This window comes from Lepisosteus platostomus, chromosome 14 (assembly GCF_059453375.1).
Source record: "Lepisosteus platostomus isolate fLepPlt1 chromosome 14, fLepPlt1.hap1, whole genome shotgun sequence".
Lineage (NCBI taxonomy): Eukaryota > Metazoa > Chordata > Actinopteri > Semionotiformes > Lepisosteidae > Lepisosteus > Lepisosteus platostomus.
In genome coordinates, this window is record NC_142624.1 from 26642160 (window position 1) to 26664816 (window position 22657).

Genomic DNA, 22657 nt, shown 5'->3' on the forward strand with positions numbered 1-22657 from the left:
TGAAAACCATTTAATTGCTGTCTCTAAAGTGGGACTCAGCAGCCTATACTTTGCTTTGCTTTTAGGTCGGTTTTCTTTTGACAAACTGATATGAAGTGAAGATTCTTGCCAGCGTCTTATGGCTGTGAAAGGTAAATTGAGCTGTTTTTAATGGCACAAGAACGATCTTAAACCCCAAAACTATGTTTCTGCACCAGCCTTAATGAGTGTCGGTCTTAAAACATAAAACATTAAAACTAAGGATCTATACTGTTATTTTAAAATAACTTTGATTAGATGTTTCCACCAATACATCAAATGAAACCTGATAGAAATATTGCATTGAATACGGTTGTTTTTCCCTCATCTTGCAAAATACTCATCTGAACATAAATCTCAACTTTCAGAATTAATACTCCAATAACTTCAGCAGTGCTTTTCTAATCTCCATGTTCACTGCAGATCACAAGCAGTGTTATGGCTAGCTGATAAAATCTCAAGGTTTGCAATAAATAAGGTTTATACTGCATTGTTCTTTGATAAGACTCAATCCTTTAAATAATTATCTGATCCTAGGAACAGCTTAAAACACACACATATACAGATAATCTCCAGGCAAGCATAAAAAATTATATTTACATTTCTCTTCTTACTGCTTTAAAAGCTATTTGCTTGTTTAGCAAATATGTTAAAGCACACTCAGTTTCACTTAAACGTAATACAGTCTCAAAACCTTGAAAGAATCTGCTTGTTTATTTGCTTCACCCACATATTTAAAAAGCCCATGAATGTAAACCACTTCCATATTAATGACACACAAATGGCCATGGGCAAAACTTAGCTCACAGTAAAACACATACTAAATTAAATACCACTGTAACAAATAATATTCATCTTACAAAATATTAATACAGAGATAGAATTAAAATTAACAGTATGACTACTAAAATAATGAGTAACGTATTGTAGAATAAAGTATTTTAATGCCATATATTGACACACAGTATGCACAACGTCTGTGTCACAACCACAAACAGAAGCCCGCATTCTGCAAAATAAGTACCACTTCACTTTAGTGCAGGATCCCATGGAAGCACAGAAAAGACTTTTAGCTCTTAATGCTATTATCAATTTATTTCACTATTATTTTTATGCAAAGTAACTTGCATTTGCACCCTTTTATGCAACTGGGTTATTTACTGAAATAAGCTACCCAAAGTACTTTGCTCAAGGCTACAACAACAGGGCACCATTATCGGGCTGAATAAAACCCTTCAAGGTTAAATCCAACCTTCTTATCACCCAGGGCCCTAAACACTACTCTGTACTGCAGCTAGGGAGATGGACAGTAATCACAAACGCTAACACGACCATTCTTTGCAGAGTAAACACAGTGCACATCCTCTGTGCCTTTGAGGACCCAGTCTTGTCATCTGAGTTCCCATCCAGATCACCAGAACAGTCTGACCTTAGCATTTACACTCCTGGTAGCTCCTGGTCACATGGCTAGGCGTGTTACTGCCATCAGCTGTATGACATGCACCGTCCGATAATGAAAATGCATGTGATTTGTATGAGGTGCTTATAAAGTTCAATATACAGATATAAAAACATGGCCCAAAATCTCACACACACACACACAGAATGACATTTTCTATCCCACAGGATGAAATTCCAGATCTAAAGCCAACACAACACTAAACAGATGTTTACCTGTCAGGAAGAACACATTTCTCAAGGTGGCCGGTGTCTCAGTGACCAAACCTATGCCGTTGACTTTTAACTGGCACCGGAATCAATTAAATAACATACTATTAAAGTTTAAATCATTAATAATGAAAACAGAAAAACAACTACATTTTTTACATAAATTATACCTTTACTACATAAAGACAGACATGCAATTATGTTTTTTAAATTAGTTTATGTAATAGTGTTCATTTCCCCAAGTGGTGCTATTTATAAGTCAAGCTCAATAAAAAGTCAAATATTTTTCATAAACTTAGAGAAAGCAACACTAATTAAAAAATCTACTTTGTAGATGGTTCAGATGCCTTTAACCGTTTCTCTCCTAGAATGAAGCAAGACTTGTCTCTGAAGGTATTTGGGCTCTACATGCTGAAAGAGAACTGTGAAATAAATAAATGTCCTGAATTTGGTTTTAAATAAAAATGTAAGAACTGCTCGCACAATGTGTCAATGCTTCATTTGATAGAAAAATAAGTGAAAACAATTTTAATTTCTTGCACAATATTTACAGGCTGCAGACATTACTTGCACGTCTCTTCACTAATGTTGAATTAACTCTTGTTGAATACTCTAATATTATTGGGCTGTCAAATGATTGTTTTATACAGGATTCAGCTATAATTACTTAAGAGGTCAATGAAAAAAAAAACATATTTAATCAAATAAAATAACTAAAAAATGCAGAGTGCAAGCCTTGAATGTGGCCGAAATCAGTGTTAGTGGCACACAATTCTCACCTGGCTCTTTGAAAGCTAAACTCTAACCAGTGTCCACCTCAATCCTGCTGTCTAATGTCTTTTGACATGACTTTCCCCTCCCATGAGGCCAGATTTGGAGTTCACAGACTCTACCAGTGGGATTATTAAATCCCTATAGACTGTGTGGGGTTAAACCATTTATCCTTAAACCACACCTCATTGCTTAGCCTTAGGCAATGTGGTGTAGTTTGCTGCATGCGTGCTACCCAAGACATGAGTAATGAATCAGTTCAGGTAGGGCAAAGCAGGTGGTAAGACTCTTACTAGCATCTGTGGGATACTGGCTAATAAGAACTTTTCTGTCAATTACCAAGCTTACCATGAATTGTTTTTACCCTGTGCTCTAAGTGGTTAAGTCATGCTGGCATTATTACGTATGAGATTATGTAATACAATCTGGAAGAGGCGATAAATCATTGCTATATTTCGCTCTTCATTCCCTCTGGACCTGCTCCTTTCCTTACTCTACTACCATCCAGTAATCGGAGCCGCAGTCCACCCAATACACTGCCCCTTTACTTGAAATGAATGGCTGTGCTACTGTAGAGCAGAGTAACTACTAACGTTTTCCCAGCACTGGGAGTATACGAGATCATTTCAATGTGCAGGACTACAAGAGTTAAACAGCAGTCTGCACTGACTTTAAATAACATGTTTATTTTTCCCAGCTCCCACGTGACGGTATCTTTTTTTTTCCCTGTATGCTATTTAGTGACCTACAGTACTTGCATACTAATTCATGCGCGTTCTCAGTTTGGCACATCCATACACACGTGTCCTTCACAAGTGATGGCTGTCAGACTCTATTGGCTGCATTGTCATGCAGATTTCCGAATTGTGCACCAGTCCGCTTCATTAATTATCATGCCATGCACTTTGAACAATATGCTAATTTTGCGAGCCATATAAAGGTTAATTCGAATGCATACCAAAAAAGAGACAGACTATATGACCTTGCTTAACTTGTTCAATCCCAGCCCTTTCTTGTGTGCAAACTGTATAAGAATACTAAAATAAAAAAAGGACCTTTTAAGGCTCTGTAATCATTATGAAAAATGAAAATGAAAAGTTTATTATGAAAATGTTTCACACTTTATGATTCCAAGCAGAAGAATAAAAAATGGCAGGGCTAAACTTTGGATTGTAAACATACAGGATCACGATACAACGACACTGTAACTGTAAATTTGCTGTAAATACATCTTTAAAAGAATAACCTGGTGGTTAGTTTTCTATAAATCAGAGCATTTTAAGTCCTTTGACTTCTTAACCAGGACATTTCTTCAATTAAGATGTTTAGAGACCATGTGAAATGAACCTGCTAAAACCCTATATTGTTCCACAACTTAAACAAGTCAAAAGTAATTCAAGGATGACCTATACAGTATGATCTGCTGCACTGTGGCTCTCCAGGACCAGTGTTAGACATTCTTACTATACCTTATTAATATATTGCTGTAAGTTTATTTTGGTTTCATACACTGTACACAGAATTCCTTAAAGTTTCATTCACTCGTAATGATAAAGGTGCTACACCAATTTAATAGTGTTTTAACACTACTGGATTATGTTTGTGATGGTGTTTGCTGATTTAGCATCAACAATGATGCCACCTAGTGGAAAACATCAACAGTTACTTCGTTTACATTTTAGCAATAGATAAGACTCTGGGGATAAATTGATTTTTATCTAATCTTACACACAGAGATAATTTTAGAGATAGGAAAAGAAACATAAAATAAAAATATAGGCAGATTATTCTTATGTTACCCTGAAGAATAGAATGACCATCTTTACTGATTATTTTGCACTGTGAAGGAGACCTTAGATATTCCATCTTAATATTCAGACTGAAGTGTCTGAAAGCTGTTATCGCTAGCTATCATCTTCAATTTTATTAAGTGTCTCAAAGGCAGCAAGACCTCTGAATCACCACCCCAGCTGACAGACACAGCAGGCAGACTTTCTCAGGAGCTCTGTTGCGCTGGACAGGAAATATAAAGAAATATAAAAACCACAAAAGCTTGAACTAAATCACCTGGAAGTTTTTAAATTGAAATTTTTTTTTAAAATTATTCTTGGCACCCTCTCTTCCATTTTATTGCTACTGCAATTCAGGGCTGGTCTTGACCTATAAAAAGCATTAACATCTTGTGGTTGTCCATCAGTAAAAACTGCCTAATGCATTTTAAATGAAAGCTTAACCAAGGTAGTTCATGCAGCGCCTAAAGTGCATTTTGCTGTGGATTTGTTCTTAATTCTCACATCATCACTAATAACAGTCATTGACAGAGACTGCTAAGGGGGAGACTACAACAAGCAATTCAACTTATGCTCTGTGGGGAAAAAACAGCTCACATTAACAGACACCAATTTTCTCAGCTCAGTCTACAGTGACCAAAACGGACTGAGGCATGACAAAGTAAGCATGCACAGCTAATGAGCAACATAGTATAGCCTGGACCTAAGAGGAATACTACAGGGTGAAGCTTTCAAACTCAATTGAAAGGGATTTTTCTCCTTAAGATTTTGATATCTTATAGCAAAAAAAGGCCACAGAAACACCATCTGGAGACAGAAAAATGATTTATAGCGGGGCAATTAAACTGAGGTATAAAAAACCTGAGAGCAAGCAATGTTACACAGTGCTTTTCCAGTGATAATACAAAGGGTTTGGATTTTATTTCCACATGGGAAAAGAGACCTATGGAAGGCAGCAGAATGAACTGGACAGCATTTTTGCAATTGCATTAAAATGTTTTGGAAAGGGGTGATACAAAGATACATTTATTGTTGCACATTTTTGTGCCAGGTGTGTCACAACACCTGCACACAATATCTCCTTGTGGGCTATTCACAACAGATACATGCAGCACCAAGATTTTAGCAACATCCTAGGTCATGGGAGGTTACAGCTCTTTTTAAAATTGAACCACCAACGGCACAAGTTTTTAAATTTCGTTGTTGAGTATTTTAAGCATTGTACTATACTATTGTAAACCAACGTGAACAGGGAGATCATGAAAAACTCCAGATTTTGTATTAAAAAACTCCCTTGACAGTACTTAATTTCAAGATTGGCCCCATATCCTTGCTATGAATTTACTGCCAAACGTATGCCTGTTATGGGCATGCTGACGCAGTGGTTAGCATTGCTGCCTTGCAGTGCTGGTGCCCTGGGTTCAAAACTGCACCTGGGGTTCTGTCTGTATGGAGTTCGCATGTTCTCCCTCTGTTGGTTTCCTCTAGGTGCTCCAGTTTCCCCAGAGTCCAAAGACATACTGGTAGGTTAATTGGCTTCTAGGAACATTGGCCTGATGTGAGTGTCTGCTTGTCTGTGTTTGTGTCTGTTTGTCTGCCCTGTGATGGACTGGTGTCCCTTCCAGGGTGTATCCCGCCTTGTGCCTGTCGCTTGCCCTGTTAAGCTCTGGCTCCCCATGACTCTGTACAGGAAGAAGCAGTTAGAAATTAAATGGAGGGGTGTGTCCCTATTAAATCTTTTTTTGCTGTAAAATTGAAGTGGCATGATACAGGTATCCTGAGAGTTTGTCTAACTACACAAAAGGTAGAGGTGAAAATGTGAATGCTGTTCACAAGCTCTGTGGATTTGACATGCATTGCATCATACTAGCAAGCGTCTTTTTGCTGACCTATTTCGAGTGACAGCAGAAGATACAATAACATCACGTAAACCTGTTTACCTACCTGTTTTTGTCAAGGGGCTTGAAAACAGCTGCTGCAACAGTTTGTTCTCTGAAGTTCTCAAAACCACCATGATGTCTGCAGGAAGAGTGTCTCTGTTCTTTTCCAGGAATCCATTTGCATCGTACAAAACCTGCAAATCATCGCAGAAAGAGTCCAGAATCTTTAAATCCGAATAAAAAAAAACTTAAAAGGCAATACAGCAGGACTGCTTATCATCTAATTTTCTAACCGCTTACTCCTGGTCAGGGTCGCGGCAGTAACAGGCTGAGCAGACCAGACTTCCCTTTCCCCAGAATGTCTCCAGCTCCAGGATTCCCAGGAGCTCCCAGGCCAGCCGAGAGATGAAACCCCTCCAGCGTGTCCTGGCTCTGCTCTGGGGTCTCTTCCCAGTGGGCCTGTGCCTGCACCTGTGTGCCTGGTATCTCTTTCTTTTGGTCACTACTCAAAGCTCATCACCATAGATGAGGAAAGGAACATAGTAGGTCTTGTATAAGACCTTTATACAAAAACGCAGCTCCTGCTTCACCCCCATAGTTCTACATGGCGCCCATATTACTGCAGCCACTGGACCAATCTACTGGTCAATCCCATGATGCCCTCTACCCATAATCGAGGGGACCCTGGTCCCTTGACATGCTGTGGCTTGTGAAATGGGTAAGTGGTTTAGACTGAGAGTTGCCCACACTGATAGGAGTAAACAAATAAACACAGCTCGGCCTGACACAGACGGAAGATACAATGACTGTGAGAAAACAGTACGTTTGTGAAAGTTACCTTTCCAGCATAATGCTGAATTCCGAAACAAAGTTCAAGCCGTTTAGGTCTCCAAAAGTACTTGTATCGCAGATTGTCCTCAAATTTATCTAAGAGAAAAAAAAAAACAGAATCCAGGTTTTGCCCATTAATATGAATTAATGATTTTAAAACATATTCCATTGATTTTAAATATGGCTATGGTAAATCATAAGCCAACACACAAATAATCTATCTGTTGCTGTAATTGGAGCTGCCCTTTTGTGTTTTGGTCTCTGTAAGTAATCACTTGACGAGAACGGTGAAGTAAATTGGTACAGTATTTACCTAAAGTCACCACTCAAATAAAAATAGAGCCCTTACCCACTAATGTTTGATCAGTGGCCTGAGGAAAGCGGCTCTCTTCATCCAGTAAAGACAGCAGCCCCATGGGTTTCTGAAGAAACATATCAAGGATGGGCCGATTGTCTTCATACTCCACCAGGTTGGCATCAATACCTTCACTTTGGTATTCCATCTAAAAAAATGCATGATTAAAAAGATTAACTAAACAGTTTTAGCAAGCGGACTAGAGTTATTAGGAGTGCAACGACAATTCGAGACAAAGACAGAGTCCAGTTGGTGTTCAGAGTGGTATAGATACAGTATTGACATACATACTTATTACTGGGTTTGTCTGTAAATAATGGATGTTATTTTTCTCTTGTACTTCAAGATCAAGTATAGACAAGCATATACAAGACCTTGTATAATCAAGAGCTGATGCTCTTAATTTATTGATGTAATTTATTTATGTGTCTTTTGTGATCTTTATATTCATAGTCTGCTTTGGTTTATTTTGTGGTTTGCTTAGTTCACTCTTTCAGAACCTTTTGACTATGTCAAACATAGGCCCATGCCTTTTTTGTCTCACAAGCCAAACTCAGTTAACCAAAATGCCTCAATAAATATAATCTTTTATTGTAATTGCATTGTTGGGGTTTGGCTGTATTTTCTAAAATGATATTTGTGTCAGTCAAACGGGAATTTTAAATTAAATACAATGCATGCCAAGTCATTAAACAGTTTCATTTAACTCGCCTTTTTAATCATTGGTACTGTTGAACAGATTATTCCAAACTACTTTTGGTCATTTACAGTTAATTTTTAGTCATTAATATTAATTTATCTGATGAATTTCGATATTTTATACATTTCTGATAAGAAGGACTCAACTCATCGAAAGCAGTTTGATGCTTAAATCAAACTTTTATTTTTTATTAATTAGAGTTGAGTAACTGTTGCTCGCAACACCTTTCTCACACAACCTTTGTTGTTACAAAAAGGTAAAAGTCAAAAGTCGAAACAAGAGAACTAGGTCGGGTAGCCAAAAGAGTCAGGTGGAGTGAATCCAGATCCGAGACGAGAAGTGAGGCGAACTCGAAGCAGGAGGAAACTAGGTTGAGTAGTCAAAAATCAGGTCGAGAGTCGTAGCGCGCACCAGAGAAAGCCGAAGAACGTCTCAATAGTGAGCAGGGACTGAGAGGAGTGCGAGGGTATAAATAGGGAAAAGCGTGAGGAAAGACAATTGATTCATTAGTGTGCTGGTGTTTTGGCGGTGAGAGGTGCCCATAGGAATGCGGTTCGTGACAGGTTCTTCCTGGACTGTTTTTAAAAAAATCAAGAGCATCTCTGATGTCATCATCAAGAGCATATCTCAATGCCACAACCCTCACTGGGACAAGCAGACTGAAGATGGATAGATCAAACTTAAAATCACAACTGCAGAAGTTTTTGACAGTGTTTATGTGCGTTGTGAATACTGTACCTATAACAGATATGTAGACACCTTCATTGAATAACTGAAGAAAATGCTCATGCAAATAATACTTCAAACATAAAAAAACGTATGTACAGTAGAAGTAAGATATTAATCTTAAACAATGCATGTAATTACAATAGACAGGACAAATAGCAATTTGTTTCTTAATAACTATATTAACTTGTGTGTGGCTAAAACCAAAGATTGTGCAAATACTTTGTGTCCCCTGCAATTAATCTTAAACAGGAAGATAAAATGTACCCATTTATGTGTGTTGGATATTTTAACTGATGAATCCTAGATCATCTGGGTGGTTGATAAGAATACAAAAATTAAACATTAATTTAGAAACACAGACATGACTCCTCTTTGCTAGCACAATGAATTTTAGTATTTGACTTGCATTTCTCTTCATGAATCCTGGTTAAAACGGCATTGGCTGACACTAGTTAATTTCAATCTAACTTACAATCAGGTTGAAAAAGCATTGATTTATACTAATTAATTGTAAAATACCTTTGTAAAGAATTCAATGTGTCTTGCATTTGCCTATATTACATTTGATATTCCTTGCATATTTGTTACTGTGTACCCACATTACTTTCTTTTCCCAGTAATGTTATCTGTTGTTATCATTCTAAATAACCATTACAGATAAAATGTTCTGAAGAGTTTGATTGAAGAGAGGTAATGACATGAACATTATTACATTTTCTAGCCCCCTTTTTGAAGCACAGCATCCAGGAGTCTCAACAACAATCACATATAAACATTACATACTCTAACAGAGATACCTTGTTTCCTCACATTTAATATAGAAAAACAGAATTATTTGTACCAAATAACCTTCATTCCAAACTAACAAACCACAACAACACGTAGAATGTAGGGGTTCATTGAGAAACAACATAACATCGTTAAGAGATTGAGTGGAAGGGACAAGCAGATATAACAGAGGTGTCTTTCATGTTTGTGAAACTACTTCGCTGATTTAAAGGATAGTAAGAAGAGACTAGGACAACACAACACAACACACTCACCTGTTCAAGAGCAAAGATGTGCTGATTGAAGTAGAACTGGATCTGTTCATTGGCAATGTTGATGCACAGTTGCTCAAAGGAGTTTTTCTTAAAATTCTCAAAGCCAAAAATGTCCAATATTCCAACATTCATTCCATTTTCTGCAGTACTTGTAAGAGATAAAGCAAACATTATTTTTATTTCTCAGTGCAAAACCAATGCAAAAGCATATGTATTCAGGTCACAGCTATATGCACAACAGAAAAGGCATTAAAAGCTACAACAGAACAAGGGCAGCTATGTGCGCCTTTCAAATAAGTTCCTCACTAGTATCATTTATGTTGCTAAATACATTCAGCTTGCTTCAGGATCAGAATGCAAAGGGATAGAAGGGAGAAGGAAATGCTTATTAAAGCTTTTGTTGGGTAGAGGCAGCAGTTGTTGTTGTCTATGGATTCACAGAGTGCAGAGATTGCATTTGAGGGTTAACTATTGCTCATTCTGAAGGGCTACATCATACTAAAATTAAACAGCCACTAAAATATCCAGGACCTGAGTTTTAGGCCAAAAAGAGGGCTTACTGGCACTCTTCATGTATTTCTCCTCAGTCTCTGTAAACTGCCAGTTCACAGGGCCTATGATACTGTCCATTTTGTAACAGATAATAATAATAAACCTATACCTTCATGGCTGGCTTCTCAAAGTGCTTTACAGAACGACAACAACAATAAAAAAAATACACAAGATATGAACAATGAAAATACACAATGAGAGGAGACAGTAGATGGGGGTACTGAGTGCAGCAGGAGGGTTAAAGAACAGAGCCAGTTAAGTAAGGGCTCTTCTAAAGAAGAATGGTTTGAGTCTAGAATACAGAAATATTCGTATCTATAACTGCATTCTGACTCACAGCTTCACTGGCTCTTATTAGAGGTCACCTTCTGCCTTACTCCACACATTATTATTGGTGATAACAGTGAAAATACAGATGATTGGATTGGAAACGGCCAAGTTTCACCCAATAATACCTCAAACATAATGGATGACTCCCTAAAACTACTGACACTCTAACCCCACTACTGTGATTTTATTCTTCTGGATCAATGATCAGCTCTTTATGATCTCTCTGAAGTCTTTTTAATCATCAGAACATTAATTTTTTTTCTGCGCCACACTCACCATTAAAAATTCATTTTTAGTATTTTATCTTTCGGGTTCGATTCTATCCATTAAATCTTTCTCTCTCGAGTTCAGTAGAAGAGAGCAAAAGCCGTTAAGATAAAGCAGATTGTCTATGCATTTATACAGTCTAAATCTGAGAGGAGCTGCATTTATTTTGCAATTTTTATCATGTAAAATTGCGGATAAAACCAAGAGTATCTCACGGTAAGAAAAGGGCATTTGTTATTGAGCCCCAGCCCTGCTCAGATGCTGACTTATTGGATTCTGTTTTTCCAAGATTTAGGGAACAAATATCAAATGGTGACATCTCAGTGTGACATCTCTGTCCCTCCTCAGCAGGTCAGAGATAGGCCCAGATAGAGATCAACAGCTTTGAGCTCTGGTCTCCCAACTGCAGTAACTCAGCTTTGTCCCAGGTATACATTCACTGAAAAGAATATTAAAAGACATGCTTATATAATAGGACATATCTGAGTGTTCTGCCCTCCGTTTTGTTTTTATAATTGTAGCAGAGAGATATGATTTAACAGTGATTCATTCCGGCACTGTGGGAATAAACTAAATTAAATCTGACTTACAAATGTCTGAAAATGACTTTGTCTGACAGCTTTCAAATCATTCCTAATCACGGACAGTGTGGCCATTCTGCACGATGGCGTTTTCTATACTTAGGTCGCCCAAGTGTTCTTCTGTGATTTAACGACGCAAACAAAATCATCCAAAAAAAAGCACCCGCTCTCCTGATTTTTCACAGAGCAGAACAGCGGGAAAGAAGTAAATGCTCACAACTTATATGATATGAGGAAAACCAGGTGATGCTGACCATAAATTTTTGTCCGGCTGCAGCAGCGTGTTAATGCGGTTCACAATCCAGCTGAAGAGGCGGCCGTAAAGAGCTTTGGACATGGCGTCTCTCACGTCAGTCGCCCTGTCCACCGTGTTTGTGCGGATGATGGTCTCCCCCCTGGTCACCACACAGTGGGAGGTCAGGGCCTCCTGAAGCTCCTCAGCACCAATACTGAGAAGGGCAGCAGCTGGAAGAGTAGCAGACACTCGGGGAAGTGTTGGACAGATTGCAAGACTGTTACAGTGACGACAGTCCCCAGGTCTCTCAAGAGCATTCCTACCCAAGGAAAAGGACCCGGACTTCAGTCTTAGAGCTTTCAGCACTTATTGGTGCGTGACTCCGACTTGTGTGTCTGTGAATGTGGCATTTAAACACCCTCCATATTACTATCCGAGTAGACGTACAGCATTAGGAGTGGAACACACATTTTAAGATGCAATCCCAGTCATTACATCTCATGGTACCTAACCATGGATGAAAATACAAGTCCTGTGTTTAGTCACATCAGTATATTTTTGAGTGTTTCAATCCAATAACACTATCTGTGTTATACAAACATAAGGCATTGTTTTCTCCAATCATTCTACACTTCCACTCATTTTTAACTCCTACAAGAACAAATACTGTATCCACATATGCAGCAAAGGTCAACTGCTTTGTTTCCATTGAAATAATTTCTATTACGCATTCTGATTAATACATCAACTGCGTTTCAAACTCATTCACAGCAATTTGTCTTTCCATTCATTCCAGCAAACTGGATCAACATTATTACCATTGTTTAAGGCTTCAGAATTAGGCACTTCACTTTTATCAGTCTGGTGTTGAGATGTAATGGCAGCAAATTCAATATTTCCAGTATTCAAGATGGCAGAAAGGATTTTATACACTGAATTTACTTCCTGTAAAACAAAAAAAGATCACTGAAGCTTGAAACAAAACAGGACAGGAGCGGAATATTAAGTGTTCAACTAACACACACCTCCAATAACAATATACTACTCTTGCTGTTAAACCGAGGATGTAGACTTGTAAAAAGATTTCTAGATTACAGATTTTAAGGAAACCTAGCTTTAACCACATCTGGGATTTAGTCAGTTTCTGGAATTTCTTCCAAGGGAAGAATACACTGCTTGTTACAATTTAATCTCATTAATAGTAGACTATTAAAATACTTAGTAGATACAGTTCAGGTTTCAGTTACAGAGTCTGTAAAAATAATTATACCCTCTTACAGTATATCTTCCCAAACAGGAAATCAAGTAGACTACCAAAACATATAACTTTGGTATGTAAAATTACCTACCAGAAAAGCACAATATAACCTGAATTTATAAGATAACAATCTAACAAATTCGAACAGCAGTAGCCAAGGCTGTACTAAAACAAATATACAGTTTAGCAATCTAATACATCTCATCACGCGTTATTGGTGCTGTCTCTGAAATAATGTAAAACATACACGAAAAGCTACGGTAATCAGCTGAGATCACAGAAAATCAATTTTTCACCTCCTCCGTGAACCCAATGATTCGGAAGCAGTGCTGAATGGCGTCAAACTGCTCCTTGTACAATTTATTGGAAATGATGTCCTGCATCACTTTGCTTTTCTCATTGTCGATGTATCTGCAAATAACCAGAGATCCATTCCGTCAAGTGACTCACATTTTACTTAATGTGTACCATTCACTGGGATAACAGGAACACGACAGAATATTAATGAATAAATAAATAATTAAGACATTCTATACTATTATAGAATGTTCACAGTTCTCACAAAATTCTCTTTTTTCGTGTGAAAAAAAGATTTTAAGCAAAGACTTTAATCATTTTACTTAAAAAAATGCCCAAGCACTTTAACATTAATTGATATTCAAATAATAAATACGAAATGATACCTGGTTTCAGTTGGTTGTTTGAAAACAAATAATGGAATTGTCTCATTTTTGACTGTGCATAAAAAAGAGGCCAGGCAATTTAATGCTACAATGCAAATGTAGCTGTAAGAAGCACCATGTACTGTACATAAAACAACATTTTGCTTTTCAGTAGACAGCAGACAGTTGAAAGCATACGTTGTAATGATCCATTCATTTCTAACTGCTTCAGGAAATTCAGCGCCATTGGGAACTGGTGCCTATCTCAGCAACAAATGGGTTCGAGGTAGGGTACACCCTGGACATTACTGCAGTCCATCACAGGGCAGGGCACACAACGACACAGACAGACACACACGCACTCACACCAGCACACCAGGGCCAGGATTTCTTTAAACTGTGGGGGAGAACACGCAAACCCCACACAGGCAGCACCGCAGGAATTGAACCCAGGGCCCCAGAAGTGTGAAGCTGCATTAGCCAGGTTATCATAATAATAATCATCATAATAATCATAATAATAATAATAAAATAGGAGCTGGCATTTGTATAGTGCTAGTCTAGTACTATTTATCCCGAAGGTTTACCCCACCACTTGACATTTAGTTGAACTTCATCCTTTGCTGGAATACGGTACCCATGACTGGACACTGCATTGCAGGTCATGTGACCAGAGAAGTGAATAATAGCTACTGTACACCAGATGAATTGAGGGAGAAAATTGGGGAAATAAGATTGTGCCATTCCCGTGTGGAATTTAACTGTCCTTAACATCTGCCCCAACCTGATCCGTGGCATCATTTTTTTTTACTAATCAGAAGAAAGTGTTCCTCTAAAGGAAAAAAAAAAGATGAAATATACACTCCAGGTTCAAAACTCCTGTGGACCCTGTATAAAATGTAGAGGTATAGAAAGCATACATATTTGCAAAAAAATTCAAGGTTTGTTCATTGACATTCAAATTCCATTTTTCCCATTGATATGATTAGTCATGGGGAGTTTTATATTCATTTTTCATTACTGTGGCATTACGCGGGGGCGTGCCCAGCGTGGAGGCGGAGCCCTGGTAGAAGGGCGGGGCCTCACCTTTGTAGTCCCAGCTGTCCCGGCTGCTAGATGATGAGCCCCAGCTGGGCAGGGCCTATAATGGCACATTGGACACGCTCCGATGGGACGAGCAGGGCCACCCCCAGAAGGGGGGTTTTCGCTGACAGTCCCGGAGGGGATTACAACTGCGTAAGGTTTTCTTTTTGCCTGTCCCATCATGCACTTTCACCGGGTGCAGGCATACACACGCATTTCTGTCACGCACTACGTTCTTGTTTTGTTTTTGCCTTACGCGCCCTGCCCACCAGACTGGATCCTGCTAAGTAGGGTAAGCCCAGCCTGGAGGTAACGGAGCACAGCAGTACTCTTTTGCCCTTTTGTTGCATTTTTTCCACTCTTTTTGTATTTTTTTGGGGGGGGCCTGCTAACCTCACACATTAGCGTTGAATTTTTACCAGTGCTCACGCGGCGCCTCCTTCTACACCCTGTCACATTACTATGAAAACTCTGTTCTCTTCCACTCCACCTGAATTAGTGCATTGTCTCTTGATGAGAAACTTACTTCGGGGGCTTCTCCTCTGGCAGCCTGTATTCTTTCAGTTGCTTCTGATGATAAAGACCAGCATAGATGTAATAAAATATATGAAAATTTTTCTCTCCACTGAAAAAAAAAACACATGAAATTTAATCAAGCAGTAATACACTGTTCACATTCTAGGTTTATTAAACAAAGAGACAAGTATATGGTAAGTATTCCAAATTCTCAGCCCCTCAGTACAGACTTCTAAACTTACACATTGCATAAACACCCTCCCACTTGACAAGATGCAAATAATCCAGGATGCAAACATCCTGCCTAGACTCTAAATGGAGATTTTACAAATGACGGCATGTCTTTTTTTCCATGTGTCTATTCGTTTAATTCAAATGTTTCATTCTGCATTTTCTTAACCCGAGCCTTTTGTTCCAGTCATGTGAAATGCTCAGTTTCATCGTGATCCAGAAACATTGATGGGATTATGCAGGACTGACCAATTAATGTGATTCTGTCGCCTCAATTGCTGGATCAATTGTTTGTCCTCCTCATGACAGAGTCGCTGGCGTTGTTTTACAGCACTGCAAACATCTGCAGAAATCTGGATTTTGATATTTACAATGACCAGTCGCATTCAATCAAACGACAGTCGAATGTGCAAAACGATCTAACAATATAAACTTCAATGTGACAGTTCTCTTTTCCTGTCCTTCTTAAGTGTGTGCTGAATCGTTTCACAGATTATTAATTATTATCAGAGGTCCTCGGGATCATTCATTTTCTGGTCACTTCTTTACTTACATAGCCTGTTTAATGACTCTCGATTTTTCCAGCAGGTACTCTGAGATCTTGGCTCCCATCACAGCACCAGTTGGGGTGAACTTCATTTCCAAGTACTTCCCAAAGCGACTTGAGTTGTCATTTATGGCAGTGCAGGCATTCCCAAAAGCCTCTACAAGGGGATTAACCTGCAGAATCTTTTCCCGGAGAGTCCGATTGTTCGCCTGTAATGACACGTTGTAAAATGTTGGAGTTGATTCATTTGATCTATGTCAACTACAGTGTTTAGCTTTAACACTAACTTAAGTGGGAAGCTCGGAAAAAATAAATTAATACTGAGGTTTGAAAGTAAAGTTAACACTGCGCTGGGGGTTAGACTCCTAAAGTGGCATCATATGGATGTCTCTGAGGAAAAGTATTTCTATCCAAAGCTCATTGGCAGAGGGGTTGGAATGTAGAATTCTACGCTTTGGTAAAAAGTGAACATTAACTTTACTTTTAGTGTTAAGAGATACTCATAACATCATTAGTACACTTACAACTGTTGGGTGCCAAGAGTCTGTGCTTTATCTTCCCACTCAGTGGCTGATATGATTGATCAAAAGTCACTGAGAACGATCCAGTCTCTCGTCTACATGACATTCGTCTCTCGTCTAAAATCATTCCCCTCCCAATTGCCTAGACAAGTTGGATGGTAGGACGGACCGGGACAATACCTTCTCTTTAAAAACCCACATTTTACACTTCCATACCGGACGTCTCAGCCCTCTCTGTCACAGCTGTGCCAAGCATGCGCCTAGAATCCACCTACACATCACTGGGGAGTGTCCTGTGACAGTACGCTTGTAGGTGCATGTGACTAATGTGCTTTCTAATGTGATTGCTGCTGAGCTCACAACCGCTCTTTCTCAGTGACAGTTACCAAGTTATTATCAATCTGCAGACACTTTGTCTTTTGCTCCAGAGTGTTACTGTCAAAAAAGTCAAAAACTATTTTCCAAAGTTTCAGGGGAACCAAGGAACTCTTAAATCATGGTGACTTGCATTCCTTGCATAAGGTGGTCTTATGAAAAGAAGCACAGATTAGAGTTTTTAAAACAAAAAAAATTGCAGGTACATTCACTTGCCTTCAGTACCTGCTTAAATTACCCCCAGTTTTCCCCCATTTCTGTGTACTTATTGCATTTTAACACCTTGTTTTCAGAATGAATAACAAAAATGAAATTTTGTTAAGTGTGTGGTTCTAAGTTCACTTTTGTTTGCCATCCATTCTAGCATGATTGCTGTACAAACGAAGGGCTAAACTGTAATATACTGTAGGTTTTTGGAATATTTTACTAGAAATGCTGACATACAGTATGATAAGATGGAATTAAAAAAATATTTGGTAATTATATTTTTGTATGCTTACAATATGGTTTGTGCGACTTTACTTTTATATCCATCATGTATACACTTCAAGATGTGTCGTTACTGATGCACAGTAACAGATACCATTAAACGATGGTGAATTGCAGGCCTAGTAAGAGGCTTTAATCATATGTCCATACCTTTCCTAAGAATGTAAGATGCTGAACAATCAAATGGGCACTTTCTGTCTTTCCAGCTCCACTTTCTCCGCTGATGATGATACACTAAAATGGGGGAGAAAGCAGTTGTATTGTATTAAAGGAAACCACTGTTTCAAATGCTTGAGATTCTTTGAAGATTTTCCGTCATTAAGCATGGCTTTCAAACTAATGCTAAGAAGCTGGCCTTATGATTATACAAACTTTGCTTATTAAGAGCTAAAAAATAAAACCTTGGTCTTTGGAGAAAAAAACACTTAAAACTTTACAATAAGCACATGCATTTTTAATGTAGTTTCATTGAAGTACATCGTTACCTATGGAGTTAATGTAATATATGAAATGCACTTGCAGTGTATTCATGGCATCTTCATCTGATTGCCTGAGTTACTGTAATTGTTAATTAAAATCTGTACAACAGTTTTAAGAATTAAAACGAATAGCCCACAAAGCATGTTTTAAGAACATGAAGACTACAAATTAATTTTAAGTAGTCACCTTGATTAATGCCATAAGCTAGCTCTTAAGACTATGAAAGCTAATGCATGGCTCTCACTTGCTTGCATTAGGACATTGATAATTGAATCTATAGCTTTCACGGCATTAATTGAACTGAATTTGATTAATACCAGCCCTATAATAACCTGTCATCTAAAACTTGAAACAACTGTTTTGAGCAAATTACTATTCACAATATTATGTTTACAACCTAGTTTCTTTATATCCCATCATCAATGATTTTCATTATGGTCACATCTTCCTTTTTCTCTAAACCATTAAAAGAATCTTCATATATATAAACAAAGTGGGTACAGTCCAATTTACCCAGATTCATACTGACACTTCCCAGAGGTTCACACAATAACGGTGTGCAGCTAATACCTGGTCTTTGCAGAATGTTACCATTCCTTGATAAGCAGCATCTGCCGTTGCAAAAATATGAGGAGGGTTTGATGAGCGCCTGACTCCATGATAAAGCTTAGAAAACTGAAAAAGACAAATTCATAAACAGTTTTCTGAGGGTGGCAACGTGGTACCGTGGTTGGCTTGAGGCACTGAGTCCCTGGACTCACTAATAATAATAATAATAATAATAATAATAATAATAATAATAATTAATAATTCCTTGCACTTATATAGTGCTTTTCTGACACTCCAATCAAAGCGCTTTACAGGTAATGGGGACTGTGCAGCATCCACCTGCATGAAGCGATAGCAGCCATAGTGCGCCAGAACGCTCACCACACATCAGCTCTCAGTGGGGAGGAGAAGGGTTACACCCCTATTCTTTTCGAGAAACACCATGGGATTTTTAATGACCACAGAGAGTCAGGACCCCGGTTTTACGTCTCATCTGAAGGACAGCACCTTTTTACTGTACAGTGTCCCCGTCACTATACTGGGGCATTAGGACCCACACAGACCACAGGGTGAGCGCCTCCTGCTGGCCCCACTAACACCTCTTCCAGCAGCAACCTTAGTTTTTCCCAGGAGGTTTTCCATCAATGTACTGAGCAGACTCACACCTGCTGAGCTTCAGTGGGTTGCCAGTGGTGAGCTGCAGGGTGACATGGCTGCTTATCCATACTAACTATAGATCTTTATCTAACTTATAAAATATTGGGAAGCAATTCACACTATTATTACACCACTATTAGGTTTAGCATGTTTAACCTATATCTAAAGTCTGGGTCAATAAGAAAACGTTAATCTGTTTTGTATGCATTGAAAATGTGTGAAACATATTTCCTTAAACCATGTGTGCACAGAACATGTGTGGTCTGAAACATAATGAGAAATTTGACTTATTATCACAGCTTTACTCAGCCCAGTGTAAGGGCTTGTAACCACCTTTACTGGTTTACTGCACAAAAGGCCTCATTACCAGCACTGAGGTGCCAAATCTGACCTGCGTGAATGAGGCCTTTGTGTTGTGAGACAAGACTTCACTGCACGTCAATCAGCTCTTACAGAATCAACTTCATGCCGATACCTCGAAAGTGAGAATGTTGACGTATTTCAAAGCACTCCTCTTTCAGTACAAGCCAGTGGTGACCTACACAGAACCTGGGTCATGACCTACAGGAAATTGGTAATTCTACTTCCTGTGGGGGTGTTCACCTTCCTGTCAGAACACTGCTCTTTAAGAATATGATATGTTGACCCTTTCCATGCTATATGGTAAGCTTATTTATGTTACAAATGCAATCATTGTGGTCACCTCACAACCTTCATTCATCGAATTATGTCAGACCCCCAAGCTCATTTACATTCTATGGGTGACAGGGCCTTCTCTTGCTACACCCAAAAAAGACTCAAAACCTTCTTCTTTAGAAGGGCTTTCATTTAACTGCTTTGCTTTCCTGCTATATTCCAAACTCTTATTTAATTGTGTAATTCTGCTGTCACCTCTCATTGTGTTTTTTCCCTTACTGTAAAGTTGTTTGAGAAGCCACATTTAAATAAAATAAAATAAAGTTTATTATCATTAATGTTTAATTATAAAGCTCCATTTTTGTTTTAACTTTTTGTTCTGCCTTGATAGTATGGACTAGCTGTTGTGTTGTACTATTGATTCTGTACCTTTTATCAGACTTTATTTCTCAGTACCTGTGTAACTCACTATAAAATTGCACATCTTGGTTTTTCACTGTAAATCACTTTGGATAAAGGCATCTGCAATCACATAAAGAATTGAAAAATCCTGTGCTCTTATTTGATGAAGCAAGGTTTCTGCTTAATGCTGAAACTGTCTTTGTACATTACGTACAATTTGGAAATCCAGAATAAAACCGCTGTAAATGTATCTAGTATCTTATACATAAGCACGGGGCAACAAAAGTTTGTGTATACAACTAACACCTTAATAAAAGGTGATATATGTTGCACATTCACTCTTTATCTTGTTAATCTTAGTTCTGAAGGCCAGGGGTCCAGGAGTCTTCTGATCCTTGTTATCCAAATCCATTATAATTGGATCAATTTTTCAACTTAATTGGATCACATGTAATGTCTTCCAGTTATTCTATGATTTTTCAATTGGAATGATGTACAGAACATGCCAATGTAAGGTAAGCAATGACTTACCTGTGGTGAGTAGATATTCAGATTTTGGAAAGGATTTAATGCAATTAGAATGTCTCCAACATATGTATAGATCTGAAGGTCTGCATATCTCTTCTGCAAATGAATGATGATGGTTTCCTATATTAAGATAAAAGTACAACTGGATTTAGACATGAACTAATGTGACTTCCAATTACAATCCAATTACAATTAATTATTTCTGAAATTATATGTAATGATTAAGCAATTACACAGAATTCTCGAAATATTCATATTTACATCACTATGATTATGCAAGCAATAAGCAATAAGCAATCATTTTGAAAACACAAGCCCAAATGTTCAAAGACATACCTCATCTAAAACCTCTAGATTTACCAAGTCATCATCAAGGCAGGTGTCCACTCTCAGAGTTTTCCTGGTGCTGATTCTTCCATGCCTACGCAAATCAGAAACAGAAATGTTTATATTACGTATGACGGTATGTGTGCGTCAATCAAGCCACTTCCCTTTTCAAACCATTTATTTTTGTGACTTGTTGTATACAAGACAAATGATCTCATTTGAATCTTTCTCCCGGGGGGCTTGTTATTGATTATCATAAGTTCTTATTTAATACAGTGTAGACTTTCATTTTATCACCAATTGACCTTGTGTTCCCCCCTGAGGACTCGGATGCCGAGAGATCAGTGGAAAAGGCAGCTGGCACATTATGAACGTGTTCATGCTGCTGCAGAGAACAGGAACTTGTCAAGTGCACCCCCAGGGTACCTCAGCCAATCAAAGAACATTATTGAACGTGTGCAAGTGATTTAACACCTAGGGCTTCGAGGACGGCCTCACTGTTGTTGACCAACAACTGCCCTACATGTGGAGGCTGCAAGCTAATTTCCCAACACACCGAAAAGCAATGCATTTGGATACTGATGAATACTGACGTTCACAGCGAAGGACGCAAAAGAGATGCTTTAAAAAACACTGCTAGGAGCAACGCCTGATTGCAGTGCTTCATTTCAATGTTTTTTTTTGTATTTCTAGCTCTCACCAAGGAGATGTTGGTTTTAAGCGATACTTTGTTTATAAAATGTTACAATCCCCCAAGCTTATTGGAAAAACTATGAGCAGGTGTTTTATGAATAAATATTCTGTGCTACAAATGAATGTGAAAATCAAATGCATCAGTTTAGAAACATATTACCAGAAACTGATCATTTTCCAAACATTTCCACTGGAGATTCTTATAGGACTTTGCAACATGATTTGAGTAGGTTTCCATCATGCTAGGTTTGCCCGGCTGCCCATGTGGAGCCTAATTCAAGCGCTGATCTTATTCAATCAGTCAGTAAACTGGAAGGACACGGGTATTTCTTCTGCAAGCCTCTTTAATCTGATTATACCCTGCCTCTCTAAGGACAGGGCTAACAAGATGCATTTCCACCACAATTTGAACTGTAGTAAACAAACTGTTTCTGACAGCATTAACAAAGAAACAGTCGTTCACATCAGCACTGGAGAGTTCACCAGGCAGGGTGATGTCGACTGGCCACAATACCATCTCCCCGGGGAGGAGCCATGTCCTTAGACCTACCCATAGCCTGCTGGGAAACCATTAACCGTTAACGATGCTAGGCAGTCAGACTGTTTCTGTCGGCAGGTGACAACGGGAAACTCAAAAACAACCCGTATTCACCATCATTTGGAAACAGTCACAACAAGAATGAAAATTACTTTGCTTTGAGGGCATCTACTAGTTATTTTGATTAGAGAAGATGTAATGGAAATGTACCTCTAAAAATACAACCTTAAGGTTCGTAATTGTTATTGGTTTGTACAGCGTGATGTCCAAATGAGTCCATTTACTCTTTAGAGAGCATTTATTAACCGTATCAAAAATACACCTTAGGGAAAGCTAATTTTAAACATGTTCTAGTCTTGCCTCCTATGTGGTATGGGATAAAGATGGAACTTACTGCACATGACAAGCCTTTCCA

General features: G+C 38.4%; 1 protein-coding gene across 6 annotated transcripts in view; it reads right to left on the bottom strand.

Moving 5' to 3' along the window:
* myo3b (myosin IIIB) overlaps positions 1-22657 on the bottom strand; it is a 124619-nt gene that overhangs the window by 54146 nt on the left and 47816 nt on the right. For all 6 annotated transcript variants that reach the window (XM_088605354.1, XM_088605350.1, XM_088605352.1 and 3 more), the window contains 13 exons: positions 21021-21105; positions 20688-20804; positions 18483-18587; positions 17583-17666; positions 16054-16256; positions 15280-15378; positions 13305-13419; positions 12569-12695; positions 11770-11980; positions 9786-9933; positions 7308-7461; positions 6966-7054; positions 6192-6321 (listed from right to left, as the gene is read on the bottom strand). In XM_088605354.1, the coding sequence (XP_088461480.1) occupies positions 6192-6321; positions 6966-7054; positions 7308-7461; positions 9786-9933; positions 11770-11980; positions 12569-12695; positions 13305-13419; positions 15280-15378; positions 16054-16256; positions 17583-17666; positions 18483-18587; positions 20688-20804; positions 21021-21105 (1667 nt within the window). The remainder of the gene's footprint in view (positions 1-6191; positions 6322-6965; positions 7055-7307; positions 7462-9785; positions 9934-11769; positions 11981-12568; positions 12696-13304; positions 13420-15279; positions 15379-16053; positions 16257-17582; positions 17667-18482; positions 18588-20687; positions 20805-21020; positions 21106-22657) is intronic.